General features: G+C 33.1%; 4 protein-coding genes and 1 non-coding gene across 9 annotated transcripts; 2 read left to right on the top strand and 3 right to left on the bottom strand.

Annotated features, from left to right (window-relative positions):
- Positions 1-1,763: 1,763 nt before the first annotated feature.
- On the bottom strand, positions 1,764-5,974 carry LOC106350529 (biotin carboxylase, chloroplastic-like). 3 transcript variants are annotated; one of them, XM_022702327.2, is made up of 17 exons: positions 5,850-5,974; positions 5,700-5,770; positions 5,288-5,625; positions 5,005-5,146; positions 4,734-4,832; positions 4,586-4,642; positions 4,344-4,415; positions 3,995-4,084; positions 3,659-3,718; positions 3,303-3,488; positions 3,094-3,186; positions 2,906-2,987; positions 2,712-2,818; positions 2,493-2,568; positions 2,314-2,360; positions 2,162-2,224; positions 1,764-2,078 (listed from the first exon to the last, which is right to left on the bottom strand). In XM_022702327.2, the coding sequence occupies exons 2-17, from the start codon at positions 5,745-5,747 to the stop codon at positions 2,031-2,033; spliced, it is 1,608 nt and encodes a 535-aa protein (XP_022558048.1). In that variant the 5' UTR covers positions 5,748-5,770; positions 5,850-5,974; the 3' UTR covers positions 1,764-2,030.
- Positions 5,975-11,153: 5,179 nt separating this feature from the next.
- Positions 11,154-13,550, bottom strand: BNAC05G07570D. The gene has a single exon (XM_013820932.3). The coding sequence runs from the start codon at positions 12,657-12,659 to the stop codon at positions 12,030-12,032; it is 630 nt and encodes a 209-aa protein (XP_013676386.1). The 5' UTR covers positions 12,660-13,550; the 3' UTR covers positions 11,154-12,029.
- A 172-nt stretch (positions 13,551-13,722) lies between these two features.
- On the bottom strand, positions 13,723-16,249 carry LOC106350538 (mitogen-activated protein kinase 1-like). Of its 3 annotated transcripts, none has more exons than XM_013790414.3 (3): positions 16,057-16,249; positions 15,269-15,706; positions 13,723-14,724 (listed from the first exon to the last, which is right to left on the bottom strand). In XM_013790414.3, the coding sequence occupies exons 2-3, from the start codon at positions 15,689-15,691 to the stop codon at positions 14,038-14,040; spliced, it is 1,110 nt and encodes a 369-aa protein (XP_013645868.1). In that variant the 5' UTR covers positions 15,692-15,706; positions 16,057-16,249; the 3' UTR covers positions 13,723-14,037.
- A 1,312-nt stretch (positions 16,250-17,561) lies between these two features.
- LOC106350553 (LIM domain-containing protein WLIM1) lies at positions 17,562-18,949 on the top strand. Its single transcript, XM_013790426.3, has 5 exons — positions 17,562-17,871; positions 18,016-18,112; positions 18,200-18,243; positions 18,314-18,403; positions 18,497-18,949. Exons 1-5 carry the CDS (start codon positions 17,737-17,739, stop codon positions 18,698-18,700), a joined length of 570 nt encoding a protein of 189 aa, XP_013645880.1. The 5' UTR covers positions 17,562-17,736; the 3' UTR covers positions 18,701-18,949.
- Positions 18,950-20,398: 1,449 nt separating this feature from the next.
- Positions 20,399-20,480, top strand: TRNAS-AGA. Its single transcript has one exon. It is a non-coding gene; the product is annotated as a tRNA-Ser (tRNA).
- Positions 20,481-22,705: the final 2,225 nt, after the last annotated feature.

The following is a 22,705-nucleotide window of genomic DNA, read 5'->3' as shown; positions in this document are numbered from 1 at the left end:
TATCACCTTATTTTTCTTCAAATAGCCCAGAAGCTTTGTTGTCGTTGGTGATGAAAGCCCCAGAAAGGAATTGAGTGATAGGCCCATCATTGCTGTCTCTGTTCCATCGACCTCATCATCAATTTCGATCAAAGACTGATCCAAAATTTCCATTTCAATTCCATTGATCACTGTCAACACCTGCAACGATCTGTTCTGACACCAGTGTTGCCTTGACCATTTCTCATCGCAGGTAAAACATAAACCCAATCTCTTCTTCTCTGCAATTTGAGCTTCTGTCAATCGTACTTGCGGCCTCTGCTGCACCGTCTCCACCTGTTTTTCCGGAGCCGGTTTATAACTCCACCCCGTTGAACTTCGTTGTGTAGAGTTTTTAGAACTACTTGCACGCAATGTATTTCTTGAATCTTGCTGCTTTTCTCGGCACACCACTTTGTACAATACACTATCCTCCATCTGATACGCAGTAGATATCATCTCAGCCAAGTCAACTGGTTTAGACATATTCACCACTTCCCTCATTGCTGGTTGCAACCCATTCATGAATATGCCTTCTAACTGCGTCTCTGTTAACCCCGTCACCTGTGTTGACAAATCCTCAAACACATGAATGTATTGAGCCACTGTCCCTGTCTGCTTTACTGCAAAGAAAGGCTGACTTGGATCCCTCAGTTTCTCTTTGCTGAACCTTGATATTAGTTTCTCTTTAAACTCCTTCCAACTTCGAAATCCTCGCCGGTGTGTCTCGCTGTTAAACCAACTCAGAACATCTCCCACTAGACTCACCGAAACTACATCAAGCTTCGATCTCTCATCAAAACCTGCAATCCTGAAGTACCTCTCCGCTAACGCGAACCATCCATACGCATCTTCACCGTCAAACACCGGTAGTTCTACTCTCTTCAACATTTTATCTCTATTCCCAACTACGAAGCTCCGATCTACCGTTTCCTCATTCCTAACACTACGGCCTGGTTCCATGTTGGAATGATGAACCTGGTAGTTAGGATGACGATAAGGAGGAGGTGAATCATCCCCGATCTCGATACTCTTCGACAATTTCTTCTCCAATCAATCACACATTTTCTCATAACATGCTTCGATCTTCGCTTCTAACGACTTCTCGATTCGCGATTCCATCGCCTTCGCATTCTTCTCCAGCTCAACGAACGACTCCGTAAATCTCCGATTCGTCTCTACCTGAGCTGCTGTGTGCTCCTGTAACGTCGACGATAACCCCTCTATCGTCACCAACGGCTCCGACTGATTATCACCGGCGTCTTTCGTCTTCTTCGTCATCGTCGCGAAGTTTCACGATCCAGAACGCTCAAAACGCACCAATTTGTTAGAACTGAAGTGTATTTGATTAAGATCCGCCCAACTACCCTCTCTTAGTCTCACAGATCGAGTACTAAGCCAGAATACAATCTTCCTCTCTCAGAGTCAAGCCCATACAAAATCCCCCCCAACTCTAAACGACCATGGGTCCTCTTATATACTTGAGGCCCATGTACATTCCTTCAAACGATCGTAACTAACTCGTAACAACCTCTTCCCCGTCAGCAGTCTCCTCTTCTCTTCTTCCTTCTTCCAGCTGCTTCTTTCTCTTCCTCACATAGACCCTCCAGGGCATATCAAAGCATTTCACATAGTTTTGGCACACATGCTTAAGAATGCACTTCCCTAGAGATACTCCAGAGAGAAAAATACCATAAGAATCTAAAGAAGGAAGAGAGAAATGTCAAGCAGAAAATTCTAAAGGATAAACAGGTAACACACTGATTATAGTCTACCGAAACCTCCACAGTTATAAAACATCACATCTTATAGTCTGAAAATGAAGTTCTCATAGATCCTCGCACCAAATCGACAATTCCCTTAGAACGTATTGTGAATACCATGAACTCTAAAGAAAAACAACATAATTATCGCTGAGATCATGCCAAGTGGATGAAGACTTTGCGGGCATTGGCATAAACGATTCCCCCGTGTTCTGAAAATTACTGTTTCATCTTAAGAGCTGATGGATTCTAAGCAGCTGCGTTTGTCAAATCTTTCACTAGCACAATTTCATGAGGCTGCACACATAGCATTGACCATAAGTTAAAATAGACAAATGATGATTTTGACGAGTAAAGGGTCTTAGACAAATTGTAAGTACCTCTGCTAATTCCTCCTCATGCTTGGGGATGAAAGCAGTGTCAACTTTTCCGTTCTTGAAATCCTGTTACCAGCATGTAAATTTTATAAACTCCATACTTTCCTGATAAAAAGATTCACTAAGACTACAGCTAGCTAGTTTATTTCACACACCTCAACTTCAAGGATAAGTTTGTGGTACTCAATGGTGGTGGGAACCCCTGATGAAAGAAAAACAAGAAACAGAATTGAAAACATTTCATCAGAAGTGCAACAAAAGAAAGTGTCGGCGAAATATTAACAATGGTAAAACATAAACATAGCAGAATCAGCAGAAAGTTATCACTGAATACCTGTAATAATAGTGTCATTAAGTGCACGTTTCATCCGCTCAATTGCCCTTTCCCTCGTTGGAGCCCATACAATAAGCTAAAATAAATATAAAATACACCATGAATGTCAAAAAGAAACCAATGAAAAAAGGCATCATAATTGAACGTAAGAACATAAATTACAAGTTCTGGAATACAAACACTTCAATGTAATAATCACACACATGCAGTGTAGTATACCTTTCCAAGAAGAGAGTCATAGCTTGGAGGAACAACATAGTCGGGATACACATGACTATCCATTCTAACAAAAGGACCTCCAGATGGCAGATATGCTGTTATTCTTCCTGTTATTGTGTCAAAAAACATTTTTTTAATCAAAAGTCAGTTGCTAAAAATTGGTAAAATGTTGCATATAAACGGTAGAACATTACCAGGTCCAGGTCTGAATCCTTTGAATGGGTCCTCTGCATTGATACGGCATTCAATAGAGTGTCCTCTTAGCACAATCTCATCCTGTAGAGACAAATTAATCCAGAAATTGAAGAGCTTTTGTAGCACCCCCTTCGTCTATATGGAATTTCATAAAGGATACTGATAGACACCAGTCATACGGTAATACCTGTGTATAACGCAGTTTCTCTCCCATTGCAACACGAATCTGTTCTTCAATCAAATCAACAGAGTAAATCATCTCTGTCACAGGATGCTCCACCTATTTTAAATCCCCCAAAAACGTTAGCTATTCATTCTGCTTCGGATACTTGGATTAAAGGAAAGATTCTATTGAATTATAAATATATACTTTGCAGTCATAACAACTTATCCAACCTGGATTCTAGTGTTCATCTCCATGAAATAGAAGGAACCTCTCTCATCCAAAAGGAACTCCACGGTACCAACACCAACGTAGCCAATCGACGCTGCTGCTGCAACAGCTGCATCACCCATGGCTTTTCGCAACTCAGGGGTCAGTGCAGGAGAAGGTGCTTCTTCCAGCAACTTTTGGTTCCGTCTCTGTTGTCAAGTGAATATTTAGTTATTCATTTATTTGCATCTGAGCAACTACTACAGAGAACACAGTCTAGCAGATCTTGGGAAGATTAGTAAAGCGAAATGGTCTAAAGACTTATCGGTAAGTTTTTCTTTTGGTTCTTAGACCACTAAGCAACAAATAAAAATGATACCTGGATGCTGCAGTCACGCTCGCCGAAGTGCACAACATTTCCAAATTTATCTGCAAGAATCTAAATCCAACAGCTGTAGATAAGAACCTTTGATAGCACAGTAAAGATTTAAAAAAATATTTGTGCTTAGTCAAAGTGTGGAAAATAAAGTTGAAGTTCTTCAGATCAATTCATTCTTTTTTTATGAAGAAACAAAGAATGGCAGAGGTTCCATTTAATGAAAAGTAAAAGCATGAAAATGAACTCCAAGAATCAGGATCAACCATATACTGAAAACTTATCCTCTTCTCAAAAATCCTCAGATCATTTGAACAACTTCTGGACAAAACTGTATACCTGGAACTCAATATGGCGGGGATTTTGGACGTACTTCTCCAGATAAACTCCATCATTTCCAAAAGCAGCCGCGGCCTCACTCTTTGCTGCCTGCAGAACAGCAAATTAAGAAAAAAATAAAATAAAGGTTGTTAAAAAAATTTACAGATCTTAATGGTATAGTAGTTAAAGGGATTGGCTAACACTATAATACTTGTACTTTACTACAATATCTTCATACATGTACAATTGTAGTTGAGGAAGTTAGAAATATGATGCAGATCATGACACTCTAGGTTCACTAAAGAGTTAAGATTCTGTGATACATTCCTATCAAATATCAGAATTCAGTATGATCAGTTTTCCATACCTGCAGCAGTTTCACAAACTCTGACGGTTCATTAGCAAGACGCATTCCACGTCCACCACCACCAGCTGTTGCCTGGAATCAAGAAATATACCAGTTGTGAGATTCAATAACCAGAAGGAAAATCTTAAGCTGATGCCTATTTAAGCAAATTTTAAGTGAGAATCAAGGTAATCTGTAACATGAAAAACAGTGTAAACACTTGAATTGCTGCTTCGGGGTACTATAGAAACGAAATAGTTTACCTTGATCATCACAGGGAACCCAATCTCATTGGCGAGCTTGACTCCTTCTTCTGTGCTCTGTAACAATAAATTTCAACTCATGAAAGTTTCAAGGGATATTTTGATGTGACTCAACTTGAAATACACAAATGATGATCCAGCATAATACCTTTAATAGTCCATCACTCCCTGGTACAGTTGGGACACCTGCATTCTTCATCGTCTCCCTGGCAGTTGATTTGTCACCCATGACACGGATGCTATCAGGCTGCAGAAATTAAGGAAGAGATGCAGATGATCCAGTTAGAGAGCATTTTCTTTTCTATTATTATAAACCTTAATTAATAAATGAACTTGACACTCAATGAGACATTAAAATACGGTTAAGTGCTTTCAAATAATGAATTTCTTATATTCTGCAAATGGTTTAAAGAACTTACATTTGGTCCAATAAAGTTGATCCTGTGCTCTCTGCACATCTCAACAAAAAGAGCGTTCTCTGAAAGGAATCCATATCCAGGATGAAGCATTGTGCATCCTCGGCTGATTGCAGCTGACAGAACATTCGGTATCACCAAATACCTGCAGGAATCAAGCATATGGAAATCAAACATTATTATTCAAAATAGTTGTAACAAGAGAACACATAGAACACAAGAAATGGTCAAAAATTGATATGTACTCGCTGCATGTTAAGAGAAGAAGAAAAGGAAAAAAACTTACGACTGGTTGCTAGGAGCTTCACCAATACAAACAGCCTCGTCAGCCAATTTGACATGCAATGCATCCTTGTCGATGGTTGAGTAAACAGCAACACAAGGAATCCCCATCTCATGAGCAGTTCGGATCACACGGACAGCAATTTCACCTCTGTTAGCCACAAGAATCTTATCCCCACTGCAGGTAGCACCAAGCGCACCACCACCACACCTCCTATTCACGTTCTTCCGGCTAACCTTCAAAGTCTGAGTCTTTTGGCTCGGGAAGGTAATGGTTTTCCCCATCATGACATTACACTGGGAGCTTCTAAGACTACCTCCCGATCTCCCCAGGAACAAAGACTAGCAACAAACAAACATTACAAATGTCACTGATGACTAATGATTTTCATGAGAGAAAGAGAGTGTTCACTTACGGGAAGGGAGGCAGTGGATTTGCAATTAGTAATCATTGAGGCGTCCATTTGCTGGATAAGAGACTGAGATCCTGGTTTACAGAGGAAACAAACCGTTAAATCTCATCAACACTGTGAAACAAGGAAGAAGAAGATGGAGAAGCTGCATACCTTCTTGTCTCTGAGGAGAAATGTTTCGATGTTAACGAGGGGACAAGTGATTGAATCGGATCGCCCTTGTTTTGTAATGGTTAGAGATTTGGACCCACCCATCCACCAAATATTCACCCATTTTTAAAAATATTACGATTACCCGTTAAAAAATATCCGAAGTTTTCTAACTTATTTACACTTTCATGCCATTGAAAATTAAATTAAACTATTTTATTTTAATGCTTGTTGGAAAATTAAATTATTGAGTTTTCCTTAATCAAATTTAAACTTAATTTCATTAAATAAACCTATATATTTTAATGTTTGTCTTTTCCAGTTAAATTAATGAGTTTTTCTTAATCAAATTTAAACTTAATGTCATTAAATGAACCTAAAAATACATCATATTTAACGTAGCTTATTACGTACGAGTACGACCAAATAATGAACTTGAATTTTATTTTTACGAAAACGTGAATCACTTGACTTATGTAATATTTAAAATATATTAACTACAATATAACAAATGCATATAACCTACCTATACTTAGTTTGAAATGACCATGTTCAGGTTTTATATAGTCAACTTACATCATGCATCGATCGATGTACAATATTCAAACCACCTATAGTTTTCGTTTTCTTTATAAGATGTATCAACCAACCAATCATCCCATTGATTTTCTAAGCTTTATAAAAAAACAAATCAATAAATACAAACTCAAAATCCAATATCTTCTATTAATCACAACATAATATCTTCAATGTCGTATTTTTAATGTACCTATTAAATATAGAAACTGTAACCATAATTACACTAATTATAAGAATAGATTTGATTCCAACCAATTGATCTATTACTTCGGTAATTGATTTGCTTGCAGAAGAGGAAACAATAAATTTAAAATTTATAAGAATATAAAGATATAGAGATTCCAACCAATTACCTATATTTTCATATGATTTCCGCATAATAAGCTTCAAATTGAACATTGAAAAAGATAGAGAGATTTTTTTAATCTTTTACCGACACAAACTTAAACAAAGCGAAGAGTTAAATGTAATTTTTTTTTGTTACACTTCCCGGAAAAAAACGGTTACAACATGGGCTTTCATAATATGGCCTTTTAACATATTAATGTTATGGACATTTAATAATTATCTTGACAAAAAACAAAGACTATAAATAATTTATTATTAATAAAATTATGAAATTTGATACAATTTGATGACTAATTCATCGCTTTTTTTTATATGTTAAATTTTTCATAGAAGTTTAAAAATCATTTTATTTTCTTTAAACATGTATAACAAATTTATAATCTTTTATGCCATACTAAGTCATAATATAATATTTCTTCACATTTTACATTAATGACCATTGTTTTTATATATCGTCTACAATTCTCTAATTACGTCTATTTGTTCAATTTTTTTATATGATATCGAATATTCATCGTGAATAGATGGTTTAAGATGCCAAAAAAATTATTTACTTGGTGAATATAATACATCAAATATTACAAATACATTATTTAGTTAAATAAATAACCAAAAACCAAAAATTCAAATCCGCGCTAGAGCGCGGATCAGGGTCTAGTACTAGATTAAAATCCGTGCAATAATAAATATATTATTAAATAACTGAGAACGAACAGACATTATTTTACGTATTATTATTTATTTTGTATTCATGAAATAATAAATATATTTAATAATTGAGAATCCAGTAAATATTAAGTATATAATTAATCTGGAATAACAACATAAATTAAAATAAATAAATCAAAGCAATCATTTTATTTATTTTAGTATATAATTAAATTTAAATGATATTGACATAAATATATAGTATATTTTAATATGCATATTTAATTGAAGTTTCCTAGTTTCTACTCATATAATTTTATTAATATTTGTATATTTATTGTAACAAAAAAATTTAAACAATTAATCACAAAATTTTCGATGTGAGATTCTAATAATTTTGATAATTTATAATCATTTTTAAAAATTCAATACAAATTTCAAAATTTAAATATTCAGGTCTCAATACATTTTCAATGCAAATTTCAAAATTAACATATGTATGTATTTTATATGGTATATCGTTTAATTTTAAATAATATATATAGATATATATATATATATAATTTGAATATCTATTAAATGATACTTCATATACATATGATTTTATGATCATTTGTATCTTTGTATTAAAGAAAAAAAAAGTAAAATCATTGTTCACAAAAGTTTTATTGTAAGATTTTTAACAATTTTAGTAATTTACATTTGTTTTAAATTTTTTAAAATAGAACATATATGAAAAAAATTATATTGTTTATTATATGTTTAATGTGATGTTTATTTTTAATAATATAAATTAAACAAAAATGATGGATGCTACAAAAATTATTATCAAATCTTTATTATTCAAAATCATTAATTGTCGTAATATGTTAATTATATAAGGTAATTCTGTAACTTTTATTTAAGGAAAGAATGGATAATATTCTTTTATGCACTTTTAATCAATTTGATAGTTAATTTAATAAAAATGTGTAATATATTTAGATAGAACAACATATTTTCTAAATATTATGATAATCTGATGAGACTGAAAGGCTGTAATACTCTTTATCCTAACTAACATAATCTTAAGAAATAAATACATGCGATAACATTTTTTTTTCTAGCATCCTAATTAAAAAAATCTTTTTTAAATCCTAACCAAAAAAAGGTTTGTTTTCTTTTTCGTTTAAATCCTGGCCAATGGGAATTGAAAACTTTTATTTAAGATAATGTTAAAGTTTATGTAATAGTAATTTTCTTTTCTAAAACATTATAAAACATAAAAGAATAGTTTTTGTAATAATAATTTTCATTTTTTAATTTTTTTTAGATTTTAAGCAAAAGATATTTTTTATCATATTTTGATACATATTACAATTTTTATTGATACATGTCATGTCATGATATGTTCAATGATCATGTTAATTAACAACTTTAAAAGCCAAATTTTATATAATAAGATAAATAGATGAAAATCCTACCTTTATTTTTTGTTAATGCACAAAAGAAACCATAATAAAACATTGTATTTTAGCGATTTTAATTTCTGAATTTGATTCATATACTTATCAAATAATTACGATAACAATACTTCCTTTAAATTTCTTGTTTGGATCTCTCTTACAGTTTCATTTTTCAACCAGTTTTGGAATGTAAGAAATTTTGATGATAGATTCATCAAAATTGTTCTCATTGTACAACCAATGTACTTGTTGGTGCTCTCACAATTTATCATACTAGATCTCCAATAATTATTTTTTCTGTTTTCTCTGATTAGTTATTGCACCATTATTTTTCATTTCCTTTTTCACTATTTACCTTTTTAGTTGACTTTTTCTTTATGTGCTAGGTACTTCAAGATAAGTTTCCAATTTTTGAGAACGTCTTATTTTATCATCCAATTCATCATTATCTCTCAAATTTGATTTTTTTTCTCTATTTTTGATATTAAACTCTTTTCCTCATCCTCATCCTCAAAATCAAAATACCTTCTACAAATCTTTTTATTGGTGTAGATTCTTGATATTTATTAACATTTTTTTCTTTCATGCATATTTCATCTTATTAGTTATGCTTATTAACTTTCAAAATCACGCTTTTTATGAGTTTCGGGTTTGGGATCTCATAGTTTAGCTTTTTTCAACCACTTTTGACATGTACTTTTTTCTTTTTTTGCTTTTAAAAATTTTAGGATATGTTTAGCAAGATTGTATGTCATTGACAATTTCCGGTACTCAAACAGTTCATCATATTGAATCTCTGATGGTTTTTTTCCTCGTCTTTTCTTATATGTTATTATTGTTCATTTCTTTTTTTACTAGTCGTTTTTTATGTGCTTTCTCTTAGACATGTTACACATTTTCAAAGTAAACTTTCAGATTCCGAGAACGCCTTTTTTATCCGCTAATTCACCATTATCTATCTTACCGTTTTTTTTCTAGTATCAAATTCCCATCCTCAAAATTCAAGCATCTTTTACAAAAAATAATAATAATTTGAATTGGAGATTTCCTGATTCGTCAGTCGATATAGATATAGATGTTTGATCCTTGCTAATAACTTTTTTTCGTCCACACATGTTTCATTTTATTAGTTTTGTTTTTCAATTTCAGGAACATGTTTCTTATGAACTTCTGGTTTAGGATTTTTAAAATTTTAGTTTCTTCAGCCACTTTTAGCATATACTTCTTACTTTTTTGCTTTTGAAGAATCTTAGTTATAAAATAAAAAAAAAATTATAATGATTAACAATCTTAAGAGATAAACTATTTTATATTATTATTAAATAGATGAAAATTTAACTTTCGTTTTTTTTTTGTTAATACACAAGAGAAGACGACCACAAGAACGACATTGTGTCTTAATGACTTCAAGTTCTGAATTTAAGAAATCTATTTATTAGATAATTAGGATATTAACAAAGCAACATTATTTCATGGTTTATATAAACATCATGAGTTCATGACTCATGCATGATTCTTTGGTAGGGTTTGAAACAAAAGCTGTGGAACTGTTCAAGTATTAAATCCACTCTCGTTTCGGTTTCTTCCAAACTAAACATAAATTGTTACCAACTTACCATTCATTAGGACCTATATGTTCTAATTGAACCCAACCAAACCAAACTGATGTTGGACTGACTTCAGTCAGTTTTTCTTCAACTCAACATTTTAAATTGCAATTGGTCCAGACCAGCTATCTCGTATCTATTTTATTAAAATAGAAATATTTTTTTGGACCTAACATTTATTTTGTAAATTTTTAAATTATATACATTTTTCAACTTTATAGTTTAATTTACATTAAATTACTAATATTCATTTTTATACTACTATCCATGTTTTCAAATAATATTCTTCTTTTTCTTTATACTACCACATGTTTCCAAACAACACTATAATTAATCTTTTGTCCAAACAATATAAAATATTATATCTCATCTTTTTTTATAATTCTAAAAATTTTCTTTCAAATTATTTTGATAAATTAAATAATAAGAAAATCAAATAATTTATAAAACAACAAAAAATAGAACTTATTTTACAGGTTTAAATACTACAAAACAAAATCTACAATAAATCAATTAAATTAACAGATTATTTTATTTATATTTCCTAAATAATGGTTATATTATTTAGGTAACATAATAATTCAATAATATCCATACCATAAAAAATATATAGAGTTATACATTGTACAATAAATATAATAACAAAAATAATTATGAAAAATGTTTAAAATATATGTTATCTAAAGAAAAATTCTTAACACTAATTGTTAACAACAAATTTAAACCGATTATAATATAAACCAAATTACTAACAAGATAAATTACACAAAACAATTATAATAAAATTAATTAAGCTATATAAAAAGGATTAATATGTTCAAGACATATTTATAGTTCTTAATTATTTGATATTTATCATTATCTCTATCAAAATTTAGTAGAAAAGTCATAATTTCATAAAATTGCAAAACAATGAAATTTAAAATTTGGATTAAAAAGTGATAAATTATGAAACAATATTAATTTAAATCAAATCGGATTACATATCGGTCATTCATCGGTTCAATCGGTTAGTCTCGGATTTTAGTGATTTTTTAAATGTTTTTAAAAAATCTAAATCGAATTATCAAATCACCGGATTAATCGGTTTGACCGCGAGTTTGGATCGAATTTTAAAAAAATGATTTAATTGCAAAAATATTTTAAATATAAAAAATTGTTAAAAATTAACAAAACATTTATTAAGTTATTAGTAAAATTTGTCATCATAAAATATTTTGCGCTTTCAAAGCGCGGATCAAAATCTAGTTATTTCCTTAAAAAATACCAAACGTGGGCGATAGTAAACAGTACAGGTTGTCCAAAGAAACAAGCAACCAAACCTCCTAAACCAGATATTCCCATTTAGATTAAAGATTCTACGAGTTCTGTAGAATTGAATTAAGGAACTACAGACCACAACTCCCTTTGAATAATTACATATCACTAGAATTAGAAAATATAAACAGAACAAATCACATAACAAGGAACTAAAAAGTAATTAAGGTTAATGTCATATGAAACGAATAAAAGAACTTTCAAACACAATTAAAAGAACAAAGGTTAATCAGTTTTCGTCACCGAGTTTTACCAGGAGCAGCAGAAAGGTGCGGAAGCTTCTCCTTGAGAACATTTTGGTCACGAGCCATCCTCTCGTTCATTTTCTTCTTCTTCTTTTGGGTCTTGTATGTTGATCCTTTCTTTCTGCTCTGTTCTTTGATCATTGGAACCAAGTACCAAACGATACAAGTGCACATGATCGAAACTGTTCGTCCAAAAAACACCAAGAAGACTAGAACCAACATCACTGTCACGGGTAAAAAACGGTTCGGTCTTGAAATCTTCTCCAGATTCTCGTTCAATACACATCTCTGTTTCTTCTCCGTTGTTTCTGACTCTGTCTCCTTTATTTCCTTTGCCTCCTTTGTTTTTGACTCGGTCTTGATCTTGAGATCATCTTCTTGACCATCAACCTTCTTCTTGGTTACCTTCTTTGTCTTGATCATCACAGGGACGCACTCTCCGGAGCTTTTGAACACAAACCGAACAAGAGGAGGCCCATCGGAGTCTAGCCTATTAGCGTAAATGCTCTGTCTCTTCTCGTCGAGCTCAGATAGAAGTGCAGAGAACTTGTCAAGACCACGATTTGAATAAGGGTTCTTGCTTTCTTTCATCGATCTCTTCGGTGAAGAAAAGGGACTCAACATATTGACTGGTTCTTTGTGTGTGTGGGGATCGGAGAGGTTGAAGATTGAAGGTTTTTGGTTATGGAGGAGTTGTTAGGAGGATTTAGTATTCCGACAAGAGAGTTGGCTTTATAGTTATCATAATGAGACTTGTCTTAAAACTATATATGTGATTTTTTGTATAAACAAATAGATTGGAGGATTTGACCGGATCTCATTCAATGTGATAAAATGATCAGATCACGTATAGTTGAAACTTTGTTTATTCTCCTGGGACGAATAGAATAGTTTCCATTTAAAAAAAAACGTTATCTCTCATCCCAGTTGTATTTTCTTTACTGATTGACTTTCTTGCGGGAGAAGCAAGGTTTATTTCATTTTCCATGATGGCTTACTGCCTTACTCGTTTTTCTCTCTGTGTGTGTGTTTAATGTTTATTAGTGATTGTTAATTTTGAAATAATTGTTAATTTTGACTGAAAAAGAGAGAAATTTCATGCATATGATATTATTTTTTATTCAAATCAAAAGGTTGATTTTAATTAAATGACATTTTAGTTTAGCTAAATAATGGATTATATTAGTTTATAGATTCTCGTATTTTTAATAAAATCTAGTGTTATTAGTTTGATGATTTTGAATTTTATACGCAATTTGTTGTTCTTCAAAAGGTTGGATTTTAACAAATCCATTAAAATTAATGTTATTGGAATTGTATATTTTAATCATTTAACTCATAAAACTAGATTTTAAGAATACATATATCTCTTATATTCTTAAAACTATTATAGTAATTTATTTTTATTTTCACAATATATAAAATCTTTCCAACACTTTCAAAATTTAACAAACATGTCTAACTTTTAAATCAACAAACTCTATATAAATTTGATTACCACTAACACCACCTAAAAGAAACAGATCATGTGTTGACAAAATGAAGAAGGAAGCAACTCATGTGATATAGGAAGGTAACATTATTATTAGCTCGTCTGGGACTTTGAACATAGAATTATCCGTATATGTTTGGTTTCAATTCGGCAAATTAGGTAGCTGCAAAGATTGGTGTTCCAAAAAAAAGAAGGTAGCTGCAAAGCCTAGTCCTGTTTCTTATATTTGATCAAACGAAGACTTTTGTTACACGCAAAACATCCCGCTGCATCAAAGGGTTCGAAGTTCTGAAAGAAACAAACAAGCAGAGAAACATATCACTCTATGTACATATGTTACAGTCTCACAGGCTCACTTAAAGCTTTTAGTGAAAAAAAGACAGCTTCCATGGCATCACGACTGGTTTCAACTTCAAGTTATTCTTATTCTGCTTCAAGACTATATAAACAACATAATGAGAATCAGACATAACAGAAGATCTCTGTCAGCTACCAGTAGATGACTTGACCTCAGAGCAGCTCAGATGGTGAAGCTTGAGGATGGTAATGAAGCATCTCATTCCACATCATCTCTCTTATCATCTCCTCTCCCAACTCCTCATCAACATCGAGATCAATAGGGACTTGAGCCGGAGGGTTTGCATTCGGATCATACAGAGGCGCCATGTAAGGATGCTGAAGCGCTTCAGTAACACTAATCCTCTTGGACGGATCAAAAACAAGCATTTTCTGAAGAAGGTCGATGGCCAAAACATGAGCTCCCGGGTAAAGCCTAGATAAAGACATCCCAGGTGAATAAGGAAGCGATCTGATGTAACGTTTGGCTTTGGGGTTATCTATGAACTCAAGATCTTCGTCTCTTTGGCTACCAAGAATGTTGACAATGAGTTTAAGCTGGTTTAAGCATTCAGTTCCTTGGAAAATCGGTTTTCTACCGAGAAGCTCGGCGAAAATGCAACCAACGGACCAAACATCAATGGATGTTCCGTAGTTGTCGCAGCAGAGGAGAAGCTCAGGAGCTCTGTACCAACGAGTCACTACATATTCAGTCATGAGCTGTCCCTTGGTGTTGCTCGTTCTCGCAAGGCCGAAGTCACATATCTTCAGATCGCAGTTCGCGTTGATAAGGAGGTTACCTGGTTTCAAATCTCGGTGGAGTATGTTGGCTGAGTGTATATACTTGAGCCCTCGAAGCAACTACACAAAAGAACAAAGCAAAACTTAAGCAGAAAGCAAGACAAACACAAAGCAAGAACCTAGCCTTCTCGGTTCGGTTTTATAGGTTTAGGATCCGTTAGGATATTTAAAAAATTTGGTTTGACTTTGGTTCGTTTGTTTCAGTTTTTTTTGGTTCGGTTCGGGTAATAAAGTTGAGAACCAACTAATATCCAAAATAATTTTGGATCCATCCGGTTCCGAAATGGTTTCAATTTTTCGGTTAATTTGGGCTAAGAAGTCAGAAAATTAGAGTTTTTCGGATATAAATTTAGACAGTTTGGATAATTTTAAATATTTCGGATAATGTATTATGGTAGTTTTTTGTGTATTTCGGTTTATAAATAATACTTTTAAATTATTTGATTATTTCAAAATAAATATAGTTAATATTTATAAGTATATAAACTATATTATAGAAATTTGGGTATTCTTGGTTAGGTTCCGGTTTGGTTTTTATTTTATTTTTTCGGTTCTAGAGATAGGATCCATCCGGTAATTGATAGGATACAAACCAATCACGTACCTGGAACAAGAAGTATTGGCAGTGATCATTACTAAGAACTTGAGAAGACTTGATAATCTGGTGGAGATCAGTATCCATGAGCTCATAAACAAGATACACATCCTTGAAGCTCCTCTTATGAATAGGCATCATGACATCTTTCAAAGCAATGACATTTTCATGTCTAAGATGGCGTAGAAGCTTGAGCTCACGTAGAGTCCTCAATGCATCGATCCTATTCTCATAGACATTGTGAATCTTCTTGATAGCAACTTTCTCGTTGTTATCAGTGTTAACCGAAGAGCAGACGACACCGTATGCACCACGGCCAATGGGTTTGATTGGCATGTACTTGGTGTCGATCTCGAATAGGTTTTGCCACATGGTGAAGTAATGCTTCCCTTGGTTCCTAACACCATTAGGAGGATCAACTGGTGTCGCCATTAGTTTCCTCTCCTTCTTCATCACAATTCACCAATCAAGAAATCAAATTGATACACAGAAAAAAATATATAATTTTTTCATAACTATCATCCAAAAAATATATAATTTTTTCATAACACTTTGATCACACGAACATCAACTAACACCTCAAGAACACAAAATTAAAGATTTTAAAAAAGAAAAACTAAAGAATTGATTTACTTGTAATATCACAAACTTTAGAATTTAAACTGTATTTCAGTGAATTTCTTGCGCAAAATGATTGTTCTATCAAAAGTGAAAATGAAAAGATACAAATCTTAAGCTTGACAATCTTAGTCGAATTTTAAAGGAACTTGTGAGATCAGAATGTGAAAAATGTGTACCGGAGAACGTAGGGATGAGTTACAAACAGTTGGTGTACGCCGACGATCAACGATGAGGGTGAGATCTTAGAATTGGCCGGAGAGAGAAGATGGAACCGTGGAAGGAAGTGAGAGATTTGGTCAACGTTCGGACAGTTGACTCTCTACTTGCTTGTTCGTACGTTATCTTTTGGAGGAAAGTGGGTGATGCCTACATGATCTTGTCTTATTATATGGGCTTAAATTAAAGCCCAAACCAGTTAACAAAAAGATTCACGTCATTATTAAATTATTTTTCTGTTAGTGGTGATTGTTCACCAAACTATGCATCATCATCATCTTGTCATATGTGAAACGGGCTAATATTAAATCTTACTCTACGATTTTTTTCCCTCTAGGAAAACTCTAATTTTTAACACCAAAAGACATGTTAAATATAATGAAAGGTAACAACGTTTGAGAACTGAAAAAAATATATCAAAATACAGTCACTCTAAGTCTAAGTCTAAATTGAAATTTTGTTACATCTAGGGGAAAATGGGAGATGATCACAGAATAAAAGATAAAATAGTCAAAAGTTTCCATTAATAAGAGAAAGTAGGCCCATGCAGGCAAAAAAGGGAAGGCCCATAAATCTAGGGGGTGGGCAAAAATCTAAAAAACAGTATGGAATGAAAGGGTTTGTAACATTTAAGTATAAACAAATAAAATAAGGTTTGGTGTTTGATTAAACAAAAATGTTAGGTATCATTATGATCACTCATTCTCTTACAACCAATTATGTCAATATTACAGCTCAGCCAGAAAGCCTTTATGGTAAAGCATGTCTCAGATATTTTGAAACATAAACACACACACACCATATAATATAAAAAGTATATTTACAGATTTCCAACTAATTCACCATAAGCAATACAGCTTTTAATCATTATAGAAAACCAGACAGAGATTCTTTCCAGTTGTTTGTTTACCCTTTTTCTGGGTGCTCCTTAGCTTAACCAGAGTAAAATTAATCTTTACAGTACATGCATTTAAACAATAGTATAGTATTAAGCATTTTATAGAGTCTTGACTATTGAGAAAACATTTGTGTAAATGTTATAAGCATTGTCATTTGTCAAGCCATTGCATGTCTACCTAAAAACAGATTTGAAATCACTAAGTAAAATGTTGAAAATATCTAGGAGACAAGATATTGACTGGTGTTTACTTCAAGTTTGGACAAAAATCATTAAAAGAGAAAAAATGGCCGTTGAACTTCTTTTTTCTATACCTAATAATAGTACATTTTTATTTATTCACCGTTTATCTTGATTACTGGATTAGACAATGACGAAAACCCATGCTAGATTTGTCAGATAACCCCCCAAATATTCGAATTTGAATTAGAAAAGTTCCAAATTTTAAAATTGAAATTATTCTTTTTGCATTTGAATAAAGAAGACTTTCTCCCACAGCTATTTTTTGAATTTCTTTCATCACAGTTTATATTAATAAAATTTTCAAATTAACCAACTTTTTATAAGTGAATTTACTCTAAAGGTAAATTAAAAGAAGAGAGACATGTTAGTTTTCAATATATCTGGTCCCCATTTAGAGAAAACGAAGCAACAATAATTGACACTCTCTCTTTCTCTCTATCATCTTCATCATCTCTTCTTCTTCCAACTCTTGGTCTGATCCTCTTACAAGAACACAGAAATGGCGTTCGCAGGAACAACTCAGAAATGCATGGCCTGTGACAAAACCGTGTACCTCGTCGACAAGTTAACCGCTGATAACCGGGTCTACCACAAAGCTTGTTTCCGTTGTCACCATTGCAAAGGAACTCTCAAGGTTTGATTTTTCTTGGATTCTTTTTATTCTTACATTCTGATAAACACAGTGGTAGATCTAGTAGAAGTTGAGATCTTTGATACCGTGTGAAAGATGAATCTGATTGGTTAAATGATATTTTGTTCTTGTTTGATGATGAAACAGCTTAGCAATTACAACTCTTTTGAAGGAGTTCTCTATTGCAGACCACATTTCGATCAAAACTTCAAGAGAACTGGAAGTCTTGAGAAAAGCTTTGAAGGTAAACAATAACAGATCGAAAATGAGATGAAAACTCTGGAGGGTATCTAAAAGTTTGATTCTTTTTTATGTGATTGCTATTATATAGGGACACCAAAGATTGGAAAACCAGACAGGCCTTTGGAGGGAGAGGTAATTTTCAGACAACTCTTTTATCTGTTTCTTGAACTTTTAAACATTTGATCTGAAAAATCTCTAACAGAGACCTGCTGGGACCAAAGTGTCCAACATGTTTGGTGGAACTCGAGAAAAATGTGTTGGCTGTGACAAAACTGTCTATCCAATTGAGAAGGTAACCAACCATCCAAATAATGATAAACTTAAACATTAGGTTCTTTGATAATTGCTATATTGTTCTATATCTATTGACTTCTTGTTTATGAAGGTGTCGGTGAATGGAACATTGTACCACAGGAGCTGTTTCAAGTGCACACATGGAGGCTGCACGATAAGTCCTTCGAACTACATAGCTCACGAGGGGAAGCTTTATTGCAAGCATCATCATATTCAGCTTATCAAGGAGAAAGGAAACTTGAGCCAGCTCGAAGGAGGAGATAATGCCGCTAAGGACAAAGTCGATGCTGCTTAAACAGTTTCAATTTTGACCATTGAAGAATCACTATAGTGTCTCTCTACTTCTCGATCCATGACATATATATTGGTTTTGTTTCTTCTCAAGTATGTGTTCTTTTTGTTGTTGTTGTCTTTCATGTTGTTTCTTTTGGGAACTCTCCAAGGGTGATATGTTCACTCTTTGTTGGGTTTCTTGAGATAAACAAACAAAATAGAGAAATAACGGATGTTTGCTTATGAAATAATATGCATTAAGTTCATATTACAATTTTGTATAATTTAATTTTCATGAAGAGGATTCTTCGGCATAATGCAGTGACTTTTCATATGTTCATTTTCACATAATATATGGTTTTTGATCTTTTTTGACAACATGTGTTAACCATAGTTATCCCCTATATATTAAAGAACAAGCATTTTTAAAACTTACCTTAAAAGTTTATTAGCAAGGAATGTGATGTGATGACGTGGCTTCACGAGAAGCTTTTATTTAGTAAAATGCTTAGGTGTCACGCAGAGAACGTTTCTCACCAAAACTGTGTATTTAATGCGTTCATACTAACATTCCTTTAAAAGAACTTTATATCATCTATACTTTTCTCGACGAACACTTTTATGTGATAAACCTTCAGCTTTAAGTTCGATTAGTTGATTTATCAATCCTCTCAATATAATCATAGCATCAATAAAGATTCATTATTCCTCTACACGTTTATGTTAAAAACGGTAATCCATCTGATCTATCGCCTTTAAGTCGACAGATCCGTAAAGACGACAAAGCGATGAAACTTTAGTACGATGCCAAGTGTTAATGAAAGAACCCTTTTCTCCATACCTACTTTCATGCATTTAGCAGAGCACTCACGTTCTTGAGAATCGTCTCTCATTGCTGAAAGAGAACGTTAAAAATTTATTTCTAGATAAATGTGTTGTACTCGGTTTTGTTACTGCTAGATGAGGTAATCTCTGTTTCGAGGAGACTGAATCACTGTAAATCGTCTCGGCTTAGTGTATTAGTCTTCTAGAGCAAGAAATATAAGCATGCAAGTGTCACCACCTTCACCGCCGTGAGAGCTCTGCATTAGACGACCTTGAATATGAGAAGAAACTTCTAGGAACAAACCACCAGCAAGTCTCACGTGCTGGTCGCATCGGGAACAACCTTTACAATTTAGAGGGTCAAATAACCTTCAATTTATTTTATTATGCAACTATGTTTTCTGAATTTAAAAGAGCTATACTTTTTTTTTCTTTCACACAACTATTGTTTTGATTATAATATGTTATTGATCCACCTTTTTTGATTTTATGTGTTAAACCCCTAAGTCCATAACTACTATAACGTGATAGGCAAAATATAAAAAAAAATATTTTTCAAAGGTTCTTCTCAAACTTACAAACTTTTAATATTAAATTTTAATATTAGTGAACTCATTATAAAAAGTCTATGGCTTCGCCTCTAATAACAATCATACCTTTAGCTCTATCTAAGTAAGTATACCTTATGTTATACATAATCATAATATATAATTTCAACATTAATATAGACATCTTATCTTTTGCGCGGATTACTATCTAGTGCTTAAATATTTTAGGAGTTTGCGTTATTTCCGAGTTCTGGCGTCGTAAATGTAATGCTGCCCATGTTCTCAACAAATTAAAAGTCAATATATTAAGGATCTAAAACTAAGTTGTCACACGTCTCTAACAAAAGGTGGATGTGCCGGAGTGGTTATCGGGCATGACTAGAAATCATGTGGGCTTTGCCCGCGCAGGTTCGAATCCTGCCGTTCACGTTTTAACATTTTTATTATTATTATTTATACTGTTAATCTGTTATTATTGGCCCAGCTAAACTGAGTAACGTAACGTACTTGTATACTCATCATGTGTTTTTTCCTAATGTTAGAAATCAATTGTTGTCAACTTTAGGAAATAGTTGTGCATAATTAATGGTTTGCCTATTTAATATATTTATACATATGCCTACAATCTACATATGCATCTATGTCAATGAAGGAGTAAACTTGTATTCTGACAATAAAATACTTTAAATGTGCAAAACATTATGCTTAATTTCAGTTTAATTGTATTGCGTTAGATCGTACAAGACAAATGATCGTATTAATATATATGGATAAAGCAGGAGGTTATATGTAGCCAAATGCTTCCTAATGATGTTATCATTCCAACTATATATTAATCAAAACTTAGGTGAATATATATACATCAAATACAATTTTACGAAATGTTCTTTTAATATATATACATACACACACACACCAATATCTCAAATGAAACACATGCAAAGAGTCTTCATACACGATGCTTAGTCCAAACAATCATGAGTTCGATCAAACTTCTAAAGCCAAAGTTCCCTTCTCATGGGAGCTAAAACCTGGAATTTCAAGAAGGAAGAACAGAAGTGGCCGTGATCAGCTACAATGCAAGCTTACGCCGCCTCCATGCCCTGATGCTGACTATAGTGAGGAAGTGTTGCATAGTCCCCTTGTTGTGTGTCCTTTCACGCCTACTAACTCGAGATCCAGTTTGTCAAGTTTTAGAAAGAAAGATGCTGACCCTTTTTTTGAAGCTTACAGAAAATGTTTAGAGAATAGTCCTATTCGCATCTCTTCTTCCATGAGAAGAAATGTTCGAGGTGATCATCAAGATTGTTACGCCAAGGACAAGAAGAAGTCTCTTATGTTATGGATATGGAGTAAATACTCTTGCAAATTTGGTACTGATGGCTGGGGTTCGGTCTCTCGATTCCGTACGTAGATCCAAGAAGAGAATTGATTCCACCAAGTAAACATATTTTGATCTAGTATCTAGAAGTTTCACAAAAAAAATATTAGTGTTCATTAAAGACAATATTATAGTGAAATGTTCATGTGGGATTCAGTGAATGTTCAACAGAACAGTACTACGTGCATGTTTAATACGTCTTTTGTCTTTCAATGAAATACTATTAAGTTTCATTCAAGAATGAACCTTAGGTTTAAAGGGTTAAGTATATATGCGTTAATCGTCTTAAAATAATGTTAGACCGTTTCGTACTTTCATTATGTGAATTGTTGAATCTTTTGGTATGCAAACTTCCGCAAATACTTGTAACTTGCAGCTTCTAGCTAGTATGCCACCGGATAATATATGAACTTAGTGGCGTGCTATCTAAGTAAAAGCTTACGAAGAGATGTTCAAATAGTGCCATCACTGTTTTGGCCCGATCTTCTCATATCAAGATGTTCATATTACTCAGGACATTATAATCAAAACGAAAGAGAGATGAGTTTTAACCTTATCTCCATGGAGACGGCAAAAATAGTAATGATGAGATTATTAAGAAAAAAAACTAACAAAGACTTGATCTTGTAATCCAAATCCATACTAAACAAAAAAAGCAAATTCCATACTAAAAATAAAAGCATGACTTAGATGCCCTCAAAGACGTGATCTTACACTTAGGTGCTGATGGATTTGTCCATGTTTTATCATGGCTAATTCTCTTTTAGAGATATTCAAACTGAGTTGAAGGTGTTGAAGACGACGTTGGAGGCCGCGAATTATACCAACGCACCCATAAACTGGGTCCCGGATACGTGCTTCTGCCTCGAAACATAGCGAGTCCACGCAAGCTTGCCTCTGGCTAGGATCAATCTCATTGATAATTCTAACCAGATTTTTTATGCCAAACACATAAACTAAGAAAGCGTATTTCTCAGGTTTGTTAGCCGGCAAGTAGGGTGTTAGCACACACTTTTTTGTGCACTTTTGCCTCTTCTCTTTACATATCGCGCAGGGTTCCATCGGTGGCTAATACAGATAGACAAATAGAATATCTCTATTAGCCAATCAACCAAACTTGGAAAGAAAAAAAACTAAAACCTCTAAATCTTCAAAACCCTAAATATTCTATAGCAACCCCAGTTGCATTATTAAAAAAAACAATTAAAATATATGGTGTAAACAGTAAGTAACCAACCTAATTATACATGTTAGTATGAATAACTTTCTCTGT

The sequence above is a fragment of the Brassica napus genome, chromosome C5 (assembly GCF_020379485.1).
Source record: "Brassica napus cultivar Da-Ae chromosome C5, Da-Ae, whole genome shotgun sequence".
Taxonomy (NCBI): Eukaryota; Viridiplantae; Streptophyta; class Magnoliopsida; order Brassicales; family Brassicaceae; genus Brassica; species Brassica napus.
This window is presented reverse-complemented; position numbering and strand designations above follow the sequence as displayed.

Bases quoted from the DNA above. Each gene is read 5' to 3' on its own strand.
- LOC106350529 (XM_048756553.1), bottom strand. From the start codon at position 5,951: ATGGGTGGGTCCAAATCTCTAACCATTACAAAACAAGGGCGATCCGAT. The intron at 4,643-4,733 runs GTATTATGCTGG...TTATTGTTACAG, and splicing joins GGAGTGATGGACTATTAAAG to AGCACAGAAGAAGGAGTCAA. The intron at 3,719-3,994 runs GTATACAGTTTT...TGTTGGATTTAG, and splicing joins CCCGCCATATTGAGTTCCAG to ATTCTTGCAGATAAATTTGG.
- BNAC05G07570D (XM_013820932.3), bottom strand. From the start codon at position 12,659: ATGTTGAGTCCCTTTTCTTCACCGAAGAGATCGATGAAAGAAAGCAAG.
- LOC106350538 (XM_013790414.3), bottom strand. From the start codon at position 15,691: ATGGCGACACCAGTTGATCCTCCTAATGGTGTTAGGAACCAAGGGAAG. The intron at 14,725-15,268 runs GTACGTGATTGG...TCTTTTGTGTAG, and splicing joins GCCAATACTTCTTGTTCCAG to TTGCTTCGAGGGCTCAAGTA.
- LOC106350553 (XM_013790426.3), top strand. From the start codon at position 17,737: ATGGCGTTCGCAGGAACAACTCAGAAATGCATGGCCTGTGACAAAACC. The intron at 18,244-18,313 runs GTAATTTTCAGA...AATCTCTAACAG, and splicing joins ACAGGCCTTTGGAGGGAGAG to AGACCTGCTGGGACCAAAGT. The intron at 18,404-18,496 runs GTAACCAACCAT...TTGTTTATGAAG, and splicing joins CTGTCTATCCAATTGAGAAG to GTGTCGGTGAATGGAACATT.